Below are 15383 nucleotides of genomic sequence, written 5' to 3' on the forward strand. Positions count from 1 at the left end.
CTGTCGTTAGCCGATCTCGGACGTAGATGTACCGTTAATGTTTCTATGACTGTTTCTCTTTGCCCCGCTACTGGGAGATGGGGCCACTTTGACCTTTGGCCTCGAAACGAGATTTTGCGGGCAGCTTTCTTTTGTTGTGAATTCTGTGTATTATCAAATAGAATAAGTCGTATAATAAATGCAGGACAGTATTTTCCATGGTTTCCAACTAAGATCTTATTTGTACCTCGACTTCGTTTTGGTCACTTGGTTACTTTTTGTTTAGGAGTGGCTCAGTGTTAGTACGGTGTTGGTCATCAACTTTTTAATTGTCTCTTGTTTACTATTAGTAAAATCTGTGGTTCGGACAAAGCCCTGGGGGCCACTGATCAGTAAAAGAAACGGATCTGCTTGCCCGATGCTTTGTGTGGTAGGGGTTTGTGTGGTAGGGGTTTAGTTCCGGGTTGCTCCCCAGAAATGCAGATGCAGAAGTTGAGCGGTAGCTGTCAGATGGAGGTTCTCACCGAGCGGCTGGGAGTCTGCTGTCGCGCGGGTCAGCACCACACCCTGAAACGGCCCACCGTTGCTAGCCGAGGCGTTTGTGCCTGGCAGGTGGGAAGAGGTCAGGTCAGCATGAGGAAGGTCCACCAATATTTTTAAAAACGATGTACGACACGTAGTAAGTTAGTATCACTTGTTAACGTGACATGATGAAAGGATAAGAGTTTCATTACTGGCACCTGGGTGGCTCAGGCAGTTAAGTGTCTGACCCTTGATTTCCGCTCAGATCATGATCTCACGGTTTGTGGGCTCTGCTGACAGCTCGGAGCCTGCTTGCGATATTCTCTCTATTGTCTGTCTGTCTCTCCCTCTCTCCCTCCCTCTCTCTCTCTCTCTCTCTCCCCCTCTCCCCCCTTCTCCCTCCCCTCCCCTTCCCTCCCCCCTCTTTTGTCCCTCCCCTGCTCTCTCTCTCTCTCTCCAGAATAAAAAAAAAAGTTTCCGTAGATAACAATAGAGGCATGAAAGAATGAGCCACGTTTAGTTCTCTTTCAGTTGAAAGTGGGGGCTGGGGTCAGATTTTCCTAATAAATTATTGCTACCAAACGAGGAATGTGAACCTCAAGTAGAAATTCTGAGTTAACGTTTACAAAGACCACGTTAGAGAAAGTCTGACTTTTTTGGTTTTAAGATCGATGTATGAGAACGTTATGTAGATTTACTGACCGGATAGGGGTAGTTTATAAAAAGGAATTTTGCTGAAAACTTTATCCTGGTTTTAGTCGTATAGCTAGCGCCTGCCTTGTACGTTGTGACCTGATTTAGTTCAGAAAAAATGAAGTCACGTAAGTCACATTATTTTCACTGTGACAGTGGTTAAATAAAATGAGAAAAGTGAGCTTTGGGCATGTCGCTAGCCACTCGTTGCTGTTCTTTTTCACCGTAGTTGATCTAAAAATACAGGCTTCTGCGGAAGCTTTCTGTAGAATCCAGCAGGTGCCATGAATGCGAAATGAAACTTGCGGGTAGCCATAGTGTGAGTCGAATGTCCTTATTTTTTTGCTTTTAATTTTATGTACACATAGAATGGGACCAAGAGTAAAACGGTTTTCCTTTTTAAAAAATCTTAGGTAAATGTGGTTTATTTTCCTACTCTCATCCAATTGCTAATGATAGAATAAAGGGCAAATCCACTTCCAAAAAGTACGTACTTTTACCTACGTACCTGTGTACTCGAACATACTTCATTTGACTCTTGCTTGTTTGGGAGAAACCTTAGTGTTAATTTTTCCTCTGTTGATGAAACAGTGGGCCCTGTGGCCTTGCCGCTCTCCCCCAGCAGTCTGCTGCTCCCTGAGTGCCCGGCCCCAGTGCCTTTGGGACAGCCGTCCCCGTCTTACTGTTCTTCTGCTTTTCCCTTGCTCTGGACACCTACCTGTGTAGCTCTTGTCTGCCTTCAGTTTGCTATTTCAGACCTACCTTAGATTTTGAAATCAGATGGCCGAGTTGGTCGGAATTGCTTCTGAAACGCCAGGCCAGTCCTGATGAGGCCCTGACTCTGTCCTGTAGGTCAAGTGCGTCGGCTCTGGGTGTCTTCAGCTGCCTTTTGATCTTCTTCCCCATTTCTTAAGATTTATTTGTTAGTAGCTGAAGTGTAGAGAGATTAAATCCTATTATGTTCTTCTCTAGAAGATCTCTGGATGAGGGTATCTATGATTTTTTTTAGTTATAATTTTTAACGAATGCTTAACTTTTAATAAACTTTCTTCATGGGATGCTCTGCCTGAAAGTTACTGAACTTTTTCAAAGATTTCTTTTGATAGACTTTCAGAATGGTTTGGGGCTGGCATATTAAAGGCCTTCCTTATATACCATTAATATTCTAATACTGCAATTGGCAGCATTTTGATTCTGAGGAGAGTGCATGAGTTCAAGGTCAGAGAGATTGACTTGTGCTGTTCATTATAACCAATTATTCTGTGACAAATGAGTTTGAGATCAGGCTGAAAATTCTGTACGAAAAATCAATAGTTCTAATCAGGCCCTTTCAGATCATTTATACCCACCTTTTGTTGGTTCGTCAGAGAGGAGCCAGATAAAACCTGTGTGACAGCACGGTCTCCCTACTGTTGGCGTTTCCATTCGAAACATATTTTGATATCTTAAATGAATAGTTTAATTGGTTTCAAACTTGTAAATGAGTGGAAATTTATATTATTTCGTTTTTAATATTCTGATAAGATTTTCCAAATTAGCTTTAGCTGTGTAATTTTTTTTCCCCTCCCCAGAGGAAAGAGTTCTACTTAAAGTCTGTAAGCAGATTTTGAATGGCTTTTTGCAGGCCCTGAATTGGGCGTATTTGGAAAGTGCGTCTCCTGCGTGGTCCCCCGCCCCGGTTCTGCACAGTAAGCCGGGCGTGTTTTCTCTTGCAGTTTCCCGATGAAGATGAGGAGACGCGCCTCTACCGCCTGAAGATCGAGGAGCAGAAGCGCCTCCGAGAAGAGATCCTGAAGCAGAAGGAGCTGCGGCGGCAGCAGCAGGCGGGCGCCAGGAAGAAGGAGCTGCTGGAGAGGCTGGCCCAGCAGCAGCTGCACCTGCCTGCAGCCTCGGCCGAGCCGGACGAGCAGGCGGCCTCACCGGCCCCCGCCAACGGGAACCCGCTCCTGCCCTTCCCGGGCGTGCAGCCTAGACCGAATGTGAAAAACAGACTCCTTGTGAAAAACCAGGACGGCCCCGTTTCGAACGTTCAGCCCAAAATGTCCAACTTTGCGCCGGCCGGCGCTCCGGGGCAGTACCAAGGACAGCAGACGAAACCGCCCAAGCACCCGAGGCAGGCCAGGGCCGTCCCTCAGAGTCCGGGCCCGCACAGGGTCCCGCAGGGGAAGCCCGCGGACGCGGAGGGGCCGCCACCCCCCTCGCAGAGTGCTCGAGCCGCCCTCCAGGGCCGGCCCCCGGACGCCAAGCCCGGCGCCAAGAGGACGGTCATGCACCGGGCCGGCAGCGGCGGCGGAGACGGGCCGCACGTCAGCTCCAAGGTCAGGGTGATTAAGTTGTCAGGCGGGGTAAGTTGACGAGGTCACCAGCGCCTCTTGGAATCTGCGCCTCACGTACAGTGTCCTCGTCCCCAGGGGAGGGTTGGAAGAGGGCAGCCTGCTAGAATCACGCGGTCCAGCCTCTGAGCGCCCGAGTCCAGTGGTCGGGGTTGTCGTAAGTTCCCCTTCTGACCTTCCGGTTCCCCCGGGTCTTCACGAAAGGCCAGCGTGGCAGCCCCAGGGCGGATGCTTCTCAGTTTTAGCTTTTCCTTTCGTAGGTAATTTGTGGCAGAATCGCCAAGTTGTTGTAAAAATTAAGTTCCCTTCACCCGCAAACAAGTACCTGTTGTGTGTAGCTTCAGATTCAGGGAGGCCCCGCGGCTGGGGGGCAGGCCGCTTCTCAGCAGCGTTGTCTCCAGGACTGTCCTCTTGTGTGTCCGAGCTGGTCTCTCTCGTTTTAGAAGACAGAGGCTTAGCAGAGTTCTCCAGGGAGGCCACGTGGGTCGTGCGGTCCCGGGGGGAGCGCGGCCGGCTTCTCTCTGCGTTTCTGAGCGGTCCCCGTGCTCGAGCATTCTCGGTGAGGGCCAGCTTGGCGGTCTGGGTAAGGGTGGCACTCAGAGGTGCCGCGGACGGTCCCCGCCGCACGAGGCTCTGTAGGCCACACGCTCCTTGCTCCCCGCGCAGAAGGGGACTCACAGCCTGTTCCGGCGGCAGTGAGACGGGGGGCAGGGCAGGGCAGCCGGGGCTCCGGTCCAGGGAGAAGGCCACGCACCGGGTTAGGGACAGCCCATGGCTGCTCCTGTGAGTCGCTGACCTCCAACGCCTTTGTTCCTGGGTCCGTATAAAAGTGTGACTTCCTCGCATGCTGTAGCAACAGTTTTGGTAGAACGATAGGAATTGGAAATCCCATATTCAGCAGACCCTGTGATATTTTTCCAAATCTGTTTTTTCTCCCCTCCATTTGTTGTGATTCAAAATGTTGATAAGCAAGCGGCCTGTGTCACCGCAGCTTGTGTTAACATTGTGCGAGTTTGTTTTCTTGAGGCGAGAACCCAAGTGTTAATCAGTTTTATGGTATCTGTGGCCTTTCGTTCTGGCTTTGTCTGAGGCATACTTAATTTCTCTCTCTCTCTCTTTTTTTTTTTTTTTTAATTGAGTTAAAAACTTAGGAGGAGGGGCCATGGGGCCATGGCTGGGAATAGACTTTTTCTTGTGGCCCCTGTGCCTGGTACAGTGTGGTGATGTGGCCTGTGTGAAAGTGAGGGCCGCTGGTGGGCTGGGATGTGCAGGGCACCACTCTGCTCTGAAAGCGACTTTCAAACCAGTTAGCACCTTTCCTTTAAAAAATTTATCTACTTAAGTTTTTGCTGTCTTTTTCTCCAGTAGGGGAGGGGGAATTTTTTTTTTTTTTTATCAGACTGTATTCCAAAATCATGCTGTATAATTTTATAATACGCAGAAAAACAACAGAGGAGTTTTACATAAAAATAGCTGCATGCCAAAATTTGGAACAGCTTTCTTTAGCTTTCCTTTTAATTCCTAAGTTTTAAGTTTACTAACTGACATGTTTTGTATCTTACGATTTATCTTAGCAAGTCCTGTAGTAGTGTGTTGGCAACTTTTGAATTATTGGAGGGTAAACATCTCTTGTTTGTATCTCTCTGAAACAGAAAAAATAGTATTTCCCTAAAGGCCTCGGGGTTTTTCTTTTGTAGGTAGGAAGGAACTATTCTTTAGAAAAAAATTTTTTTTTTATTTTTGAGAGAGAAGGAGCACACGCCAGCAGGGGAGTGGTGGAAGAGGGAGACACAGAATCGGAAGCAGGCTCCAGGCTCTGAGCTGTCAGCACAGAGCCCGATGCGGGGCTCGAACCCACGAACTGCATCATGACCTGGGCTGAAGTTGGACGCCCAACCGAGCCCCCCGGGCATCCTGAGGAAGGAACTGTTTTAAGAGAACACATTCTTAGCTGTACCTGCTGATGCGGAGGGGAAATGGTTCCGTTCCGGCATTTCTCCTGTCGTTTCTGCCCCTGCCAGCCTGCCCTCTTCCCGGAGACGGTGGCACGAACACTGGGGGCTCAGCTGGTACCGTGTAAGGGGCCGACGGGGGCTCACCTGTCACACCTCTGCAGAGTATCACGTGTGCGTCTCACCTTTCTAGTTACTTACTGAATGAAAGCATCTTGTTATCTGTCCACGTTCTGTTTGTGTCTTGCTGTGAGCCCTGGACTTCTTTGCATCCTGTTAGTACAAAACACATACGTTGTGTATTGTATTGATAAGGTTTCCTAGGGATTTACTCTGGAGAGAATTTTGTTTACTTTTTTCTAACCTATACTGGCATCAAATCTGTGTCGTTAGAATTATTCTTTGCATTCAGTAGGCTCCTCTAGTCTGCTGTCTGGTTTCTAGACGGGACCCGGGACTGTGGTGGTACATAGTGGCCTGCTAAAGTGGTCCTGGTGGCCACTAAAGTAGGTGTCCACAGGATTGCTAGGGAAGCAGAAATGTCTTGGAACTCTTACTCTGACAGGCAAATTGGAAATATCTTAAAATTTAATGAGAATTCTCAATTTACTTGTGGGGCTGTTGTGAACCAACGCGGAATTCTCTTGTTATTTTCCATATTTTATTTGTAATCAAATAATTACTTTTGGATTTTATTAAATTGGGTTTTTTACAATGTGAAAGAGCCCGAGTCTTAAGGCAGTCGTTGTTTTTAGTCTTCTTTTTTATTAGGTTCATTATCTTTAAAATGATGTGATTTTGAGAGAGGGTGTGTGTGCAGCAGAGGAGGAGCAGAGGGAGAGGGGGAGAGAGAGAGAGAGAGAGAGAGAAAGAAAGAAAGAGAATCCCAAGCAGGCTCTGCACTGTCCATCATGGGGCTGGATCCCACGAACCGTGAGATCATGACCTGGGCCGAAATCAAGAGTTGGATGCTTAACTGACTGAGCCACCCAGACGCCCCTATGGTGATTTTAATGCACCCTCATCATCGTAAGAGAATTTCTAGTTTTCTAATATCCTCTCTCTTTATTGTGGTTAATGCATCACGGGCACAGGAAGCATTTTCAGAAAGAACTTAGTAAAAATTCTTTCTTGGTATTGGTTCTCACAGTCGCGGTGACCATGGTCGTGGTTAAGGTCCAGGAGTGGTTCTTCATCTTTCTCAGGGGCCGTTGGCATCCTGCCGGTGGTTGGTCCTCGTGAAATTCCCTCCTGTGGAACGTAGACGTTGCAGCTGTCCCTCGCCGGGACCGAGAGCTCGCGTGTGCGCGCGGAGGCGCCACGTGGTGGGGACAGCGTGGCTGTGTGTGAGGGAGCCCCGTGTTTGGACGGGCATTTGTCTTCCGTTGTTTGGGGCCCTGAACTGCCAGTTCGTTTGTCTGAACCCAAGTCTCCAGGCTGCGGACGGGGTTTTTAAAGTTGTGGGAAAGGAGGAGATGGACCTTCTGGCACGTGGAAGGCCCTCCACGCATGTCTGTTTGCTTTTTAGGTGCTCCCAGGGCCCATTCCAGGAATGCAGGCTGTGATTTCATGCCCTAAATAGTAGTAGTTACCGTCCATCGGGTGCATAGCACGTACTCACGGCATCTGGATGAGGCAGATACTTGTGTTCCCATTTTACAGGTGAGTAGACGGAGTCTCAGAGAGGTTGTGTTAGCAGCCCAGGGTAGAGCTAAGTTTTTTACCAATGTTTGTAACAGGTGTTTTTGCTGCTGCCTTTTTTTAGTTAGTTGTTTAGTTAGTTTAGTTTAGTTAGTTGTTAGTTGATGAGGGATGATACTCTGCCGTTTCCAGTGAGTACATAGAGTTGGTCCAGAAGAGTTCTGCCAGGGGCTTCTGGAAGAAGTGTGACGATTAGGTTTCATTTTTCTTGCCGGGCCCTAGTGGTGGCTCCTGACTGGAGAGTGTTGGGGAGCGTCCGGAAGTAGGAAGATGCCGCGAGGGGTGCGCGGCCGCAGCTGCGGGTGCGGGACTGGAGAGGGGCCGGGTTTCCATCATTCCTGTTCTGGAACCTGTGTTAACGTGGGGGTAGGCTCCTGGCCCCCGGCCCGCCGGCGTGAGGGACAGTGTGGCCTGGCCGCGTGCAGCCCTACTTGCCGTGTGCTGCGAGCGAACCTTTGAACATTGCTGGGGAAGTCAAATTAGGCCACGTTTTATATTTAAAACACTGAGATGAAAACCTGGGGAATTTGCAGTTTAACGAGACCTTTGTTGTGAGGCGCTCCACGTACGTGTGGATTTTAGTTTTTTCGTATCTGGTCCAGCTTTGCTAGAATGAGTGTCTGAGGAGTGGCGGGTTATGAAGAGTGTTGAATATTGGCAAATGCTTCCAAAATTTCACGTGCCTCCTCGAAGGTACTTATGTAAGTGACCTGCCTAAAGAATTGTGTTTGATGGAATGATCAGATTACTGAAGATCTGGAAATATTCTCCATTTGCTCGTGTCTCAGAAAGCTACTTAAGTATTTAGTTTTCAGAAGCCAAAAGAGCAGTCTCGTTAACTCATAGTTTTGTTCATAACGCATACAGAATCCAGAAAAACTATTTGAGTGACACGAGAGCAAATACAAAAATATAAAGCGTTTCCTCGACGTGAACTTACCATAGTCCTCCAGCCGTCCTTTGGGACCAGACACCAGAGATCCGGGACCGGGGCAGGCGCGTGCCCCGGGCCGTCCTTCGTTCAGGACCTTAGTGGGGACTGCCGCCCCGTCTTCCAGGTTCGGGCCTCGGGGAACCTCGGTTGGCGGCCCCAGCGAAGCCCGGCGTCCCCGGGAGAACGGGGCCGGCTTTCCCGCGCGGGCCGTGGGCCGTGGTTCCGCGTGTGGTGAGCGACGCGGTGCCCGCGCGCAGGGCGGCAGGTCCCTGGACGCCGCTGCCGTCTCCTTCCAGCTCGAGGAAGAGATGGCCTCTTTGCGGCGGCGGTCGCCGGTGTTCTTGAAGGAAATGAAAGCAGATTCTGAATTCAGCGGCTTACTCTCCTCGAGGTCATAAAATTAAGAATTGGGCGGCAAATGAAGGAACCGGTGCTTTGTTCTGCTGGCCGCGCAGAGAAAAGGGGGACGCGCGGAACGCCTCAGCAGGGGAGCCGGCTGTCCCATCGCGAGGCTCCTGTGTCTTATTTTTAAAAGGCTGTCCGAATGCCGCGCGCGGCAAGTCCCGATTTACACGCGCGTGCGCGCGAGCTCGCTTTCGGGGTTCCTCCCGCGTTTGTGCCTGCTCGCGGTCTCTCGGATCTCCTCCAGAGGTGGTGGGGGCGACGTGCCTACCTGACCTCTCGCGTGTGGCGGAGGGTGGTTGACTTCGGGGAGAACGTCCGTGTGAGACAAGTTGCGAAAGTCGTATGAGGACTTTCCGTGCCCCTTTTACCCGATTGACCGGGCTGTGTTTTACCACGTTTGCGTTATCGGTGTTTCTTTTTGCCCTTCTCCACACACACACACACACACACACACACACACACACACACACACACACACTTTCTCGCTGTTCTGAGAGTGGGCTGGAGACACCCCCGTGTTGCCTCAGTATCGAGGTGTTGTCTCACAAAACCGCACTCAGACATCCTCACGACTCAGAACATCTCACGGCGATACGCATCACCGCCTAATCCACAGTACGTGTTCAGATTTCATCAGTTGTCCCGGTAACGTTCCTCACAGCCACCTTTCCGCAGTGTGGGGGTCCGGTCCCGGATGGTGCATTGCGTTTAGTCTCCCTGACTGTGGGACGGAGCCTCGGCCTCCGTGTGTCTTGCCCTGGGCTTTCTTTAAAGAGGGGAGGCTGATTATTTTGTCAGACGTCCTCTGGATTTGCCGTACTTTTCCTCGTGATCAGTTTCAGGTCATGCATTTTCGGCAGGAGCGGCACAGAAGGATACTGTGTCCTCCGTGGGTCCCGTCGGGGGGCGCCTGGCACATTTGTCCAGTGTTGGCCACTTCGATCGCTTGAGGAAGATGGCGCTTGCCAAGTGTCTGTGCCGTGCGGTTCCAGTCCTACCCCAGGTAACTGAGAAGTGACGTACGGGAAGGTACTTGAGACTGTGTAAATGTCTCATCTCTTGTCCGATCTTCACTGTTTTTTAGCAAGCGGTGATTTTTTTTTTTTTTTGATTACAAATTTTTTTTCATGTTAATTTTTTTAAGAGGGCATGTGAGCCGGGGAGGGGCAGAGAGGGAGAGAGAACGAATCCCACGCAGGCTCTGCAGTGTTACCGTGGAGCCTGATGGGGGGCTCAGACTCACCAACCAACCGTGAGATCATGACCCGAGCGGAAATCAAGAGCCAGATGCTTAACTGACTGAGCCACCCGGGCGCACCGAGCACTGGTGTCTTCCTGATGCCAGCACTTTTCTGTGCTTGCTGTGTAGCTTCCTCTTTGCTCTTGTTCATTTGTTCATTCGTTCACGGCAGTGCAAGCCTCTGGATTCTCATTTTGTCCAGTGAACTGCTACTGTCGTTACTGGTTTTGATGTTTGGATTGCTCCAGGCTGGCTCCGTGCTCTTTGATGCATCCGTCGTTCTCTGAACACGTCCTGAGACCTGGTGCGAGAGGGGGTTGGGCCCGTGCGCCGTTTCCTGCTCAGCCGTGCGGTCCTGTCTCCGCAGTGAGAGCAGGTGCCTGCTGTGCTTCTGGGCCCTCCCAGCGCACACCCAGCCCTCCCCGGGCAGCTCCCGAGGCCGGAGGATGGATCAGAAGCAGATTCTGTTGTATATGACGTTTCTGGAAATAGGGCATTGACATGAGTAAAGCACCCTCTCTGATGTGTTCAGTTTATTTCTTGAGTTGCTTTTGTGTGAGAAAGCCGAGAATTCGGCATCCCTGTTTAAATATGAAACCCGAGGGTTGTGGTGGATGGGGGCTAGCGAAGGCGTGTCCTTGTGGCAGGCGCTGAGGTGCGTGGTACTAAGCGAGGGTGGGGAGGTCTTGGCGGGTTTCTGAGGCTTCCCTCCTCTCCACGGCAGGGCGCAGGCAGGCTCGCCATATGTGGGGACCTTGCGTTTTGTGTGGTTTTGCGTTTTGTTCTGTTCCTTACATGGGTCAGCACAGCTGCTGGACAGCCACAGCTAGGAGACACTGCAGCTTCCTCGGTGACTCTTGGGTGTGAGGGTCCTGCATTGGCTGCCAGCATTTATGAGCGGGGTGGTCGTGCTGGCGATTGTCCCAGCGGCGACGGGGCCGTGTTGCTAGTTCAGCTGCGTAAGACTGCTCAGCAGACCAGGTGCTGGAAAAGCAGACAGCGACACGGTGTTGTGAGCAGTATGACAGGAGGACCTGAAGAAGTGACTTCAAGTGAAGAGTGTAGATCACTGGCTGAAGGAGGGCAGGGGAAAAGGAAAACGCCTTCTAGGATGATGGGGAAGAGCGTGTGTGAAGGTCCTGTGGCAGGGAAGTCACGGCCTGTTTTCCAGCTGCAGGGGCCTTACAGGCTGTGTTAGGTGTTGGACCTTGATCGTGAGAGCAGCGGGAGCCATTGGAGAGTTTTCACAGAGGGATAACGGGCCTAGTATTTGATCCTTGCCTTTTTAAAGTACGCTTCTAAAACAGTCATCACATGCAGGCTTTTTTTCTGTTTTTACGACACAGGAAGTCATAGGCATGACTCCTGGGCGTTGAATTTAGAGACAGAAACGTTCATCCTGGGGACATCTGCCACCCACTGGGGACTCCTCCACTGGGCGGGGGGGTGGGAGGGGGGGGTCACAGCTTCTGTGCCTAGAACATAGGGGTGGAATCGGCCACCTTCACTGCCTCCCGCTGTCCGGACGTGCCCCATTCCTGCCTCTGGCCCCCTCGCCACCTGCTGCGCGTGACCGCTGGTTTGCAGGGCTCTGTCGCCCGCTACGGCCACTGACTGAGGCTGGGTCTGCTCCTCCATCTTTTTCGGTCTCCAGGATTAGGACAGTGTCAAGCGCGTTACAGATATTTAAAAAGACGTCTGTTGAAATTTAGATGACACCAGTTAGCAAACTTTGGAAAAACCAAAAGTAGCATTAATCCTTATTATGAATTCTGGCCATGTTTTCAGGCTAACATTCATGGTTCCTTCCCAGACTCCTTCTTTATTCAGTTTACAAGGTGGGGTTATATCAGACATACTGTTCGGCACCTTTGGGGGTTGCACTGAGCGGTGAGTGCGCGGTGCGGAGACCCGGGTCGGGGCAGGGTCACGCCACGTGCCCTGTGCTGAGCCGCCTCCCAGCGCGGAGGGCGCAGCTCTTCTGCTGACTCGCCTCATTCCTGGCCCAAGCGGACTTCGTGCTACGGGGTCAGGCAGTCCCCGGGAGCCTCAGGAAGGAGGGAAGTCGGGTGGAAGGGAGTTGGAAGTGAGGTCGGAGAGGACAGAGCTGCCACGGAGTTGTGACAGAAGGGACCTGGGAAGACCAGGCAGTCGGGGAGCTGGGTGTAAGAGAAGCTGCTGTAACGCGGGTGTGGGGAGCCAGGGGGGCCGGGGCCGGGGGTGGGGGTGAGCACCAGACCCTTCCCCGCTGGCTCCTGTCCCTCTCGGGGCGGTGGGGGGGTGGGGAGGCTGGCTGATTCCCTGTTACAGGTGCTGGCGAGCAGGAAAACGGCCGAAAGGCAAACCGCAGAAGAGAGGAAGGAACTCGGGGCAAGAATCTGGATTAGTCACGTGTTTGAGGACATGCGTGTGCCAGAAACTTCCTTTCAGAGGAGAAGCTATTGTGCATAAATAGTTGTCTTTAAGAGCTTTGAAATGCTTTAGCGGGCAGAGTTCATAACTTTCAGAGAAACGACTGTTTAAGCGAAATTGGGGCAGAGTCGGCAGGTGTTCGTTGCAGGACAGAAGTAGTTCCTTGTAGTGAGTCCGAATCTCTCTACATTAATTTTTGGGTTGCTTTAGGGCAGCGGTGCTGGGGAGTGAAGTGCTGAAATCAGAAATCAGGATTTGCGAGCTCCCTCTCCCCAGTGGAATAGGAGTGGCTCCCCTGGGGGTCGGTGGGGGGGGGGTGGTCTCGGCTCAGTCCTTCTCCCTGACTTCCCACAGCTCCCCCTGCAGGGGCCTCCCCCATGCTGCCAAGTAGGTCGTCCAGGCTGCTCCTCAAGGGCCGCCTAGAAGCCTCTCTCCCCAGCCTGGAGCCTCCCCCTCGTGGGGTCTCATCTGGAAGAGCCCGCTGCCTTCTCCTCTTGAGAGCCTGGGGCGGGAGGTCCCCTCTGAGGCTTATGAACCCCAGAGGCCACTTAATTTTGCTGTTTCCGGATCTCCCCAAAGCCCAACTGATCTCAAAGCTAGAGCGGGGAGATGGCGCTGGAGAGACTGCCCGGTTCCCGAGTTCCTGCCGCGGTGAGCTCCGCGTCCCTGCCGTCGGGTCCTCACGCTTCGGGAAGCCCTGGCGCCTACGAGCCCCATGTGCCCTGCGCTCCCTAACCTTAGGGGTTTTGGTTCACGCCAGCTCACGTGGACCCACTGCTGAAATTTTACAGGAAGCATTTAAGACTTAGATTGTTCACGCCGAACGCGTGAACAATCTAAGGATCGTGGGTTGCAGAGAATCGGATGCTGCAAATGCAGACCGTTCTCCCTTCCTGTTATGCTGCAACAATTTAATTAGGGCATTGACCCAGGAACCTGGAAAGAAAATGTCAGCCTGTTTATTTTCTTGCACCTTTTCTCCTTGAACAGTAGTCTTCAGAGACAAAATAGAGCCTTAAGTGTATTGATATTTCGAAAGTTGCTGTCGCGTGCATATCATTTATTGGCCAGATTCTGAGCTAGCCTTCCCAAGATTACGGGGCCAGGCCCGGCATTGTTGCAGTTAATAGAAACCTGTTCCGTGAGGTCTGTGGGCTGTGAGATCGGCAGCACTGGCGTGACAGTGAAGTGGGCCTTATCGGACGGAGAATTCCTAAGAGGCTGCCCTGGGACCCTAACCACTGTCCTTGTGTGTGTCCTGACAATGTTATCTGTCCTCTCAGTGCGGAGTATCAAATGTCTGTCACGAGTGCAGAAATTAATTTAATGTCACCTGAAGACATGCAATTAATCTTTTAGAGGTTTTCATAATACCTTTACAGAAAGAGTTGCCAGTTTGGCGGATTTGGATTTTGGGGTTTAGAAGAAGATAAGGAAAATTAATTTTTCATCAGGGTTAATACAAGCTAGCAGGGCCACAAAAGCTGAGAAAAACGGTTGGGGAATTTGTCAAGTGTTGTCACTCTAGAATAATGCTGCTTAGCGTCTGATAGGTGTAATCAAGAGTTGAGATTTCTATGGAGGGGGATTAATCAATTTGCTCACTAGTGAATGCAAGTCCGTGATATCACTTCTTCATGGGGTTTAAGAATGGAAATAAGATTTGATCTGTCAAATTGCAGGAGGCCCTGACATTATCAATAGGCGTTTTTATCTGTACATTTAAGCCATTTGTTATAAATAAATTTGTCCTAATGTTGGTGGCTACAGACCTCATTTTTTGGTAACGATTAAGCTGATAAAAAGTATTCCCTAAGCTTACTTAATTCAGGTAGTGCCTCTTACATAATTTAGAAGAGGAAAACTACTCTGAAAAGACATGTTTATAGCAGTCATTAAAAGATAATCATTTGCAGAAAAAAAACAAACGACAAGATATTTCTGGTTTGTTTGGTCTGAGGCCGGCCAGCCTTCTTTTCTCCTCATCTGTGTTTCAGAGGAGGTGGAAGGTACTGAAAATCGTATGCAAATTGCTGCTGCGTGAGGAGTTTGAAAGGGAACTTCTCAGTTCCCAGTTTAAAAATCACCAGATCACTAGCATTCTGTATTTATCATCCAAATACATACACATACCATCTACCTTAAAATAGGCAATTATAATATTTTGCTTTCAGTGTAAGCTTTTCTTTTTAATTTAAAGTTTACTATCTGGATGATCTTGTTTTTAAGCTTTGGATTGCTAAAGAAAAAAATTACGACAGTATTCATTCTTTTTGTCCATCGTATACATGGACATCGTTCCTTTTAGGCCCCGTGTACCGGCTCACTATCTAGTCTCCAATGTGGCGTAATATTTCCCGAGGCACAAAAATAGTACTACTGACCTGAAGGCTGGCCTTTTGGTATCGTAGTGACATGTGGTCGGTGCCTGTGATCGACAGCGGCTGTAGCCTCGCATTCTGATGTCATCCTCCTTTTTACGTAGCACGTTGAGAACCGCACGGTAAAGTATGATTTGCCGTTTATTGATTTATTCAGTAGCCATCTCAGTACCTTCAGCGCGCACGAGACATTCGGCTTGGTGAGCAAAGCAGACTTACGGGGTCTAAACCCCCGGTTTCTTCAGATGCTTGCGAGGCAGTGGGTGCTCTGGGCATCCTCGAACTTTTACCTTGCCGGGTGAACTTCCGGGGAGCTTATTCGGTTCCCTGAAGTCCGTGCGGCGGAAGGCTGTCCCGTACAGCTGGCCGGTACCGGTCCGCTTCTGCACGCGGCCGAACGCGGGGGGTGGGGGGGGGGCTCGGCCGGTGGACCATGGTGCCGCTGAGCCGTGCGGAGGATCTGGTGGGCCGGCCCTGTGTGCCCCCAGCACGCAGCCTCTTGTGGGGCCTGGGCTCCGCGTGAAGCGTCTGCTCGTGTGACAGGGAGAGATGTCCGTGAGGCCCGTACAGCTGAACACACGCGTAGGAGATACACGAGTCTTGCGCTAACGCAACTCCAGGACGTCCGAGAGATTAGTAAATGATGGACCGTTGGCTCTTACGAGGGATGAGGATGTGGTACGTATGTATCCTTATGAGACTCTCAGCGTTTTACGATAGAAAAATTCAGCGCCTACGAAGCTAGAGAGAGGTCACATAGCTCTTTAAGGCAGAGACTGAGACACTGCGCGCCCATGGGCTAGGTCACGGCCGGTCCCCCGGCTGGGGCGC

The 15383-nt window shown here is 50.9% G+C and overlaps 1 protein-coding gene across 2 annotated transcripts in view; it reads left to right on the forward strand.

Annotated features, from left to right (window-relative positions):
* Positions 1–15383, forward strand: part of RBM33 (RNA binding motif protein 33) — a 137240-nt gene that overhangs the window by 98587 nt on the left and 23270 nt on the right. For both annotated transcript variants that reach the window (XM_042927203.1, XM_042927204.1), the window contains exon 14: positions 2910–3539. In XM_042927203.1, the coding sequence (XP_042783137.1) occupies positions 2910–3539 (630 nt within the window). The remainder of the gene's footprint in view (positions 1–2909; positions 3540–15383) is intronic.

This window comes from Panthera leo, chromosome A2, assembly GCF_018350215.1.
Source record: "Panthera leo isolate Ple1 chromosome A2, P.leo_Ple1_pat1.1, whole genome shotgun sequence".
NCBI lineage: Eukaryota > Metazoa > Chordata > Mammalia > Carnivora > Felidae > Panthera > Panthera leo.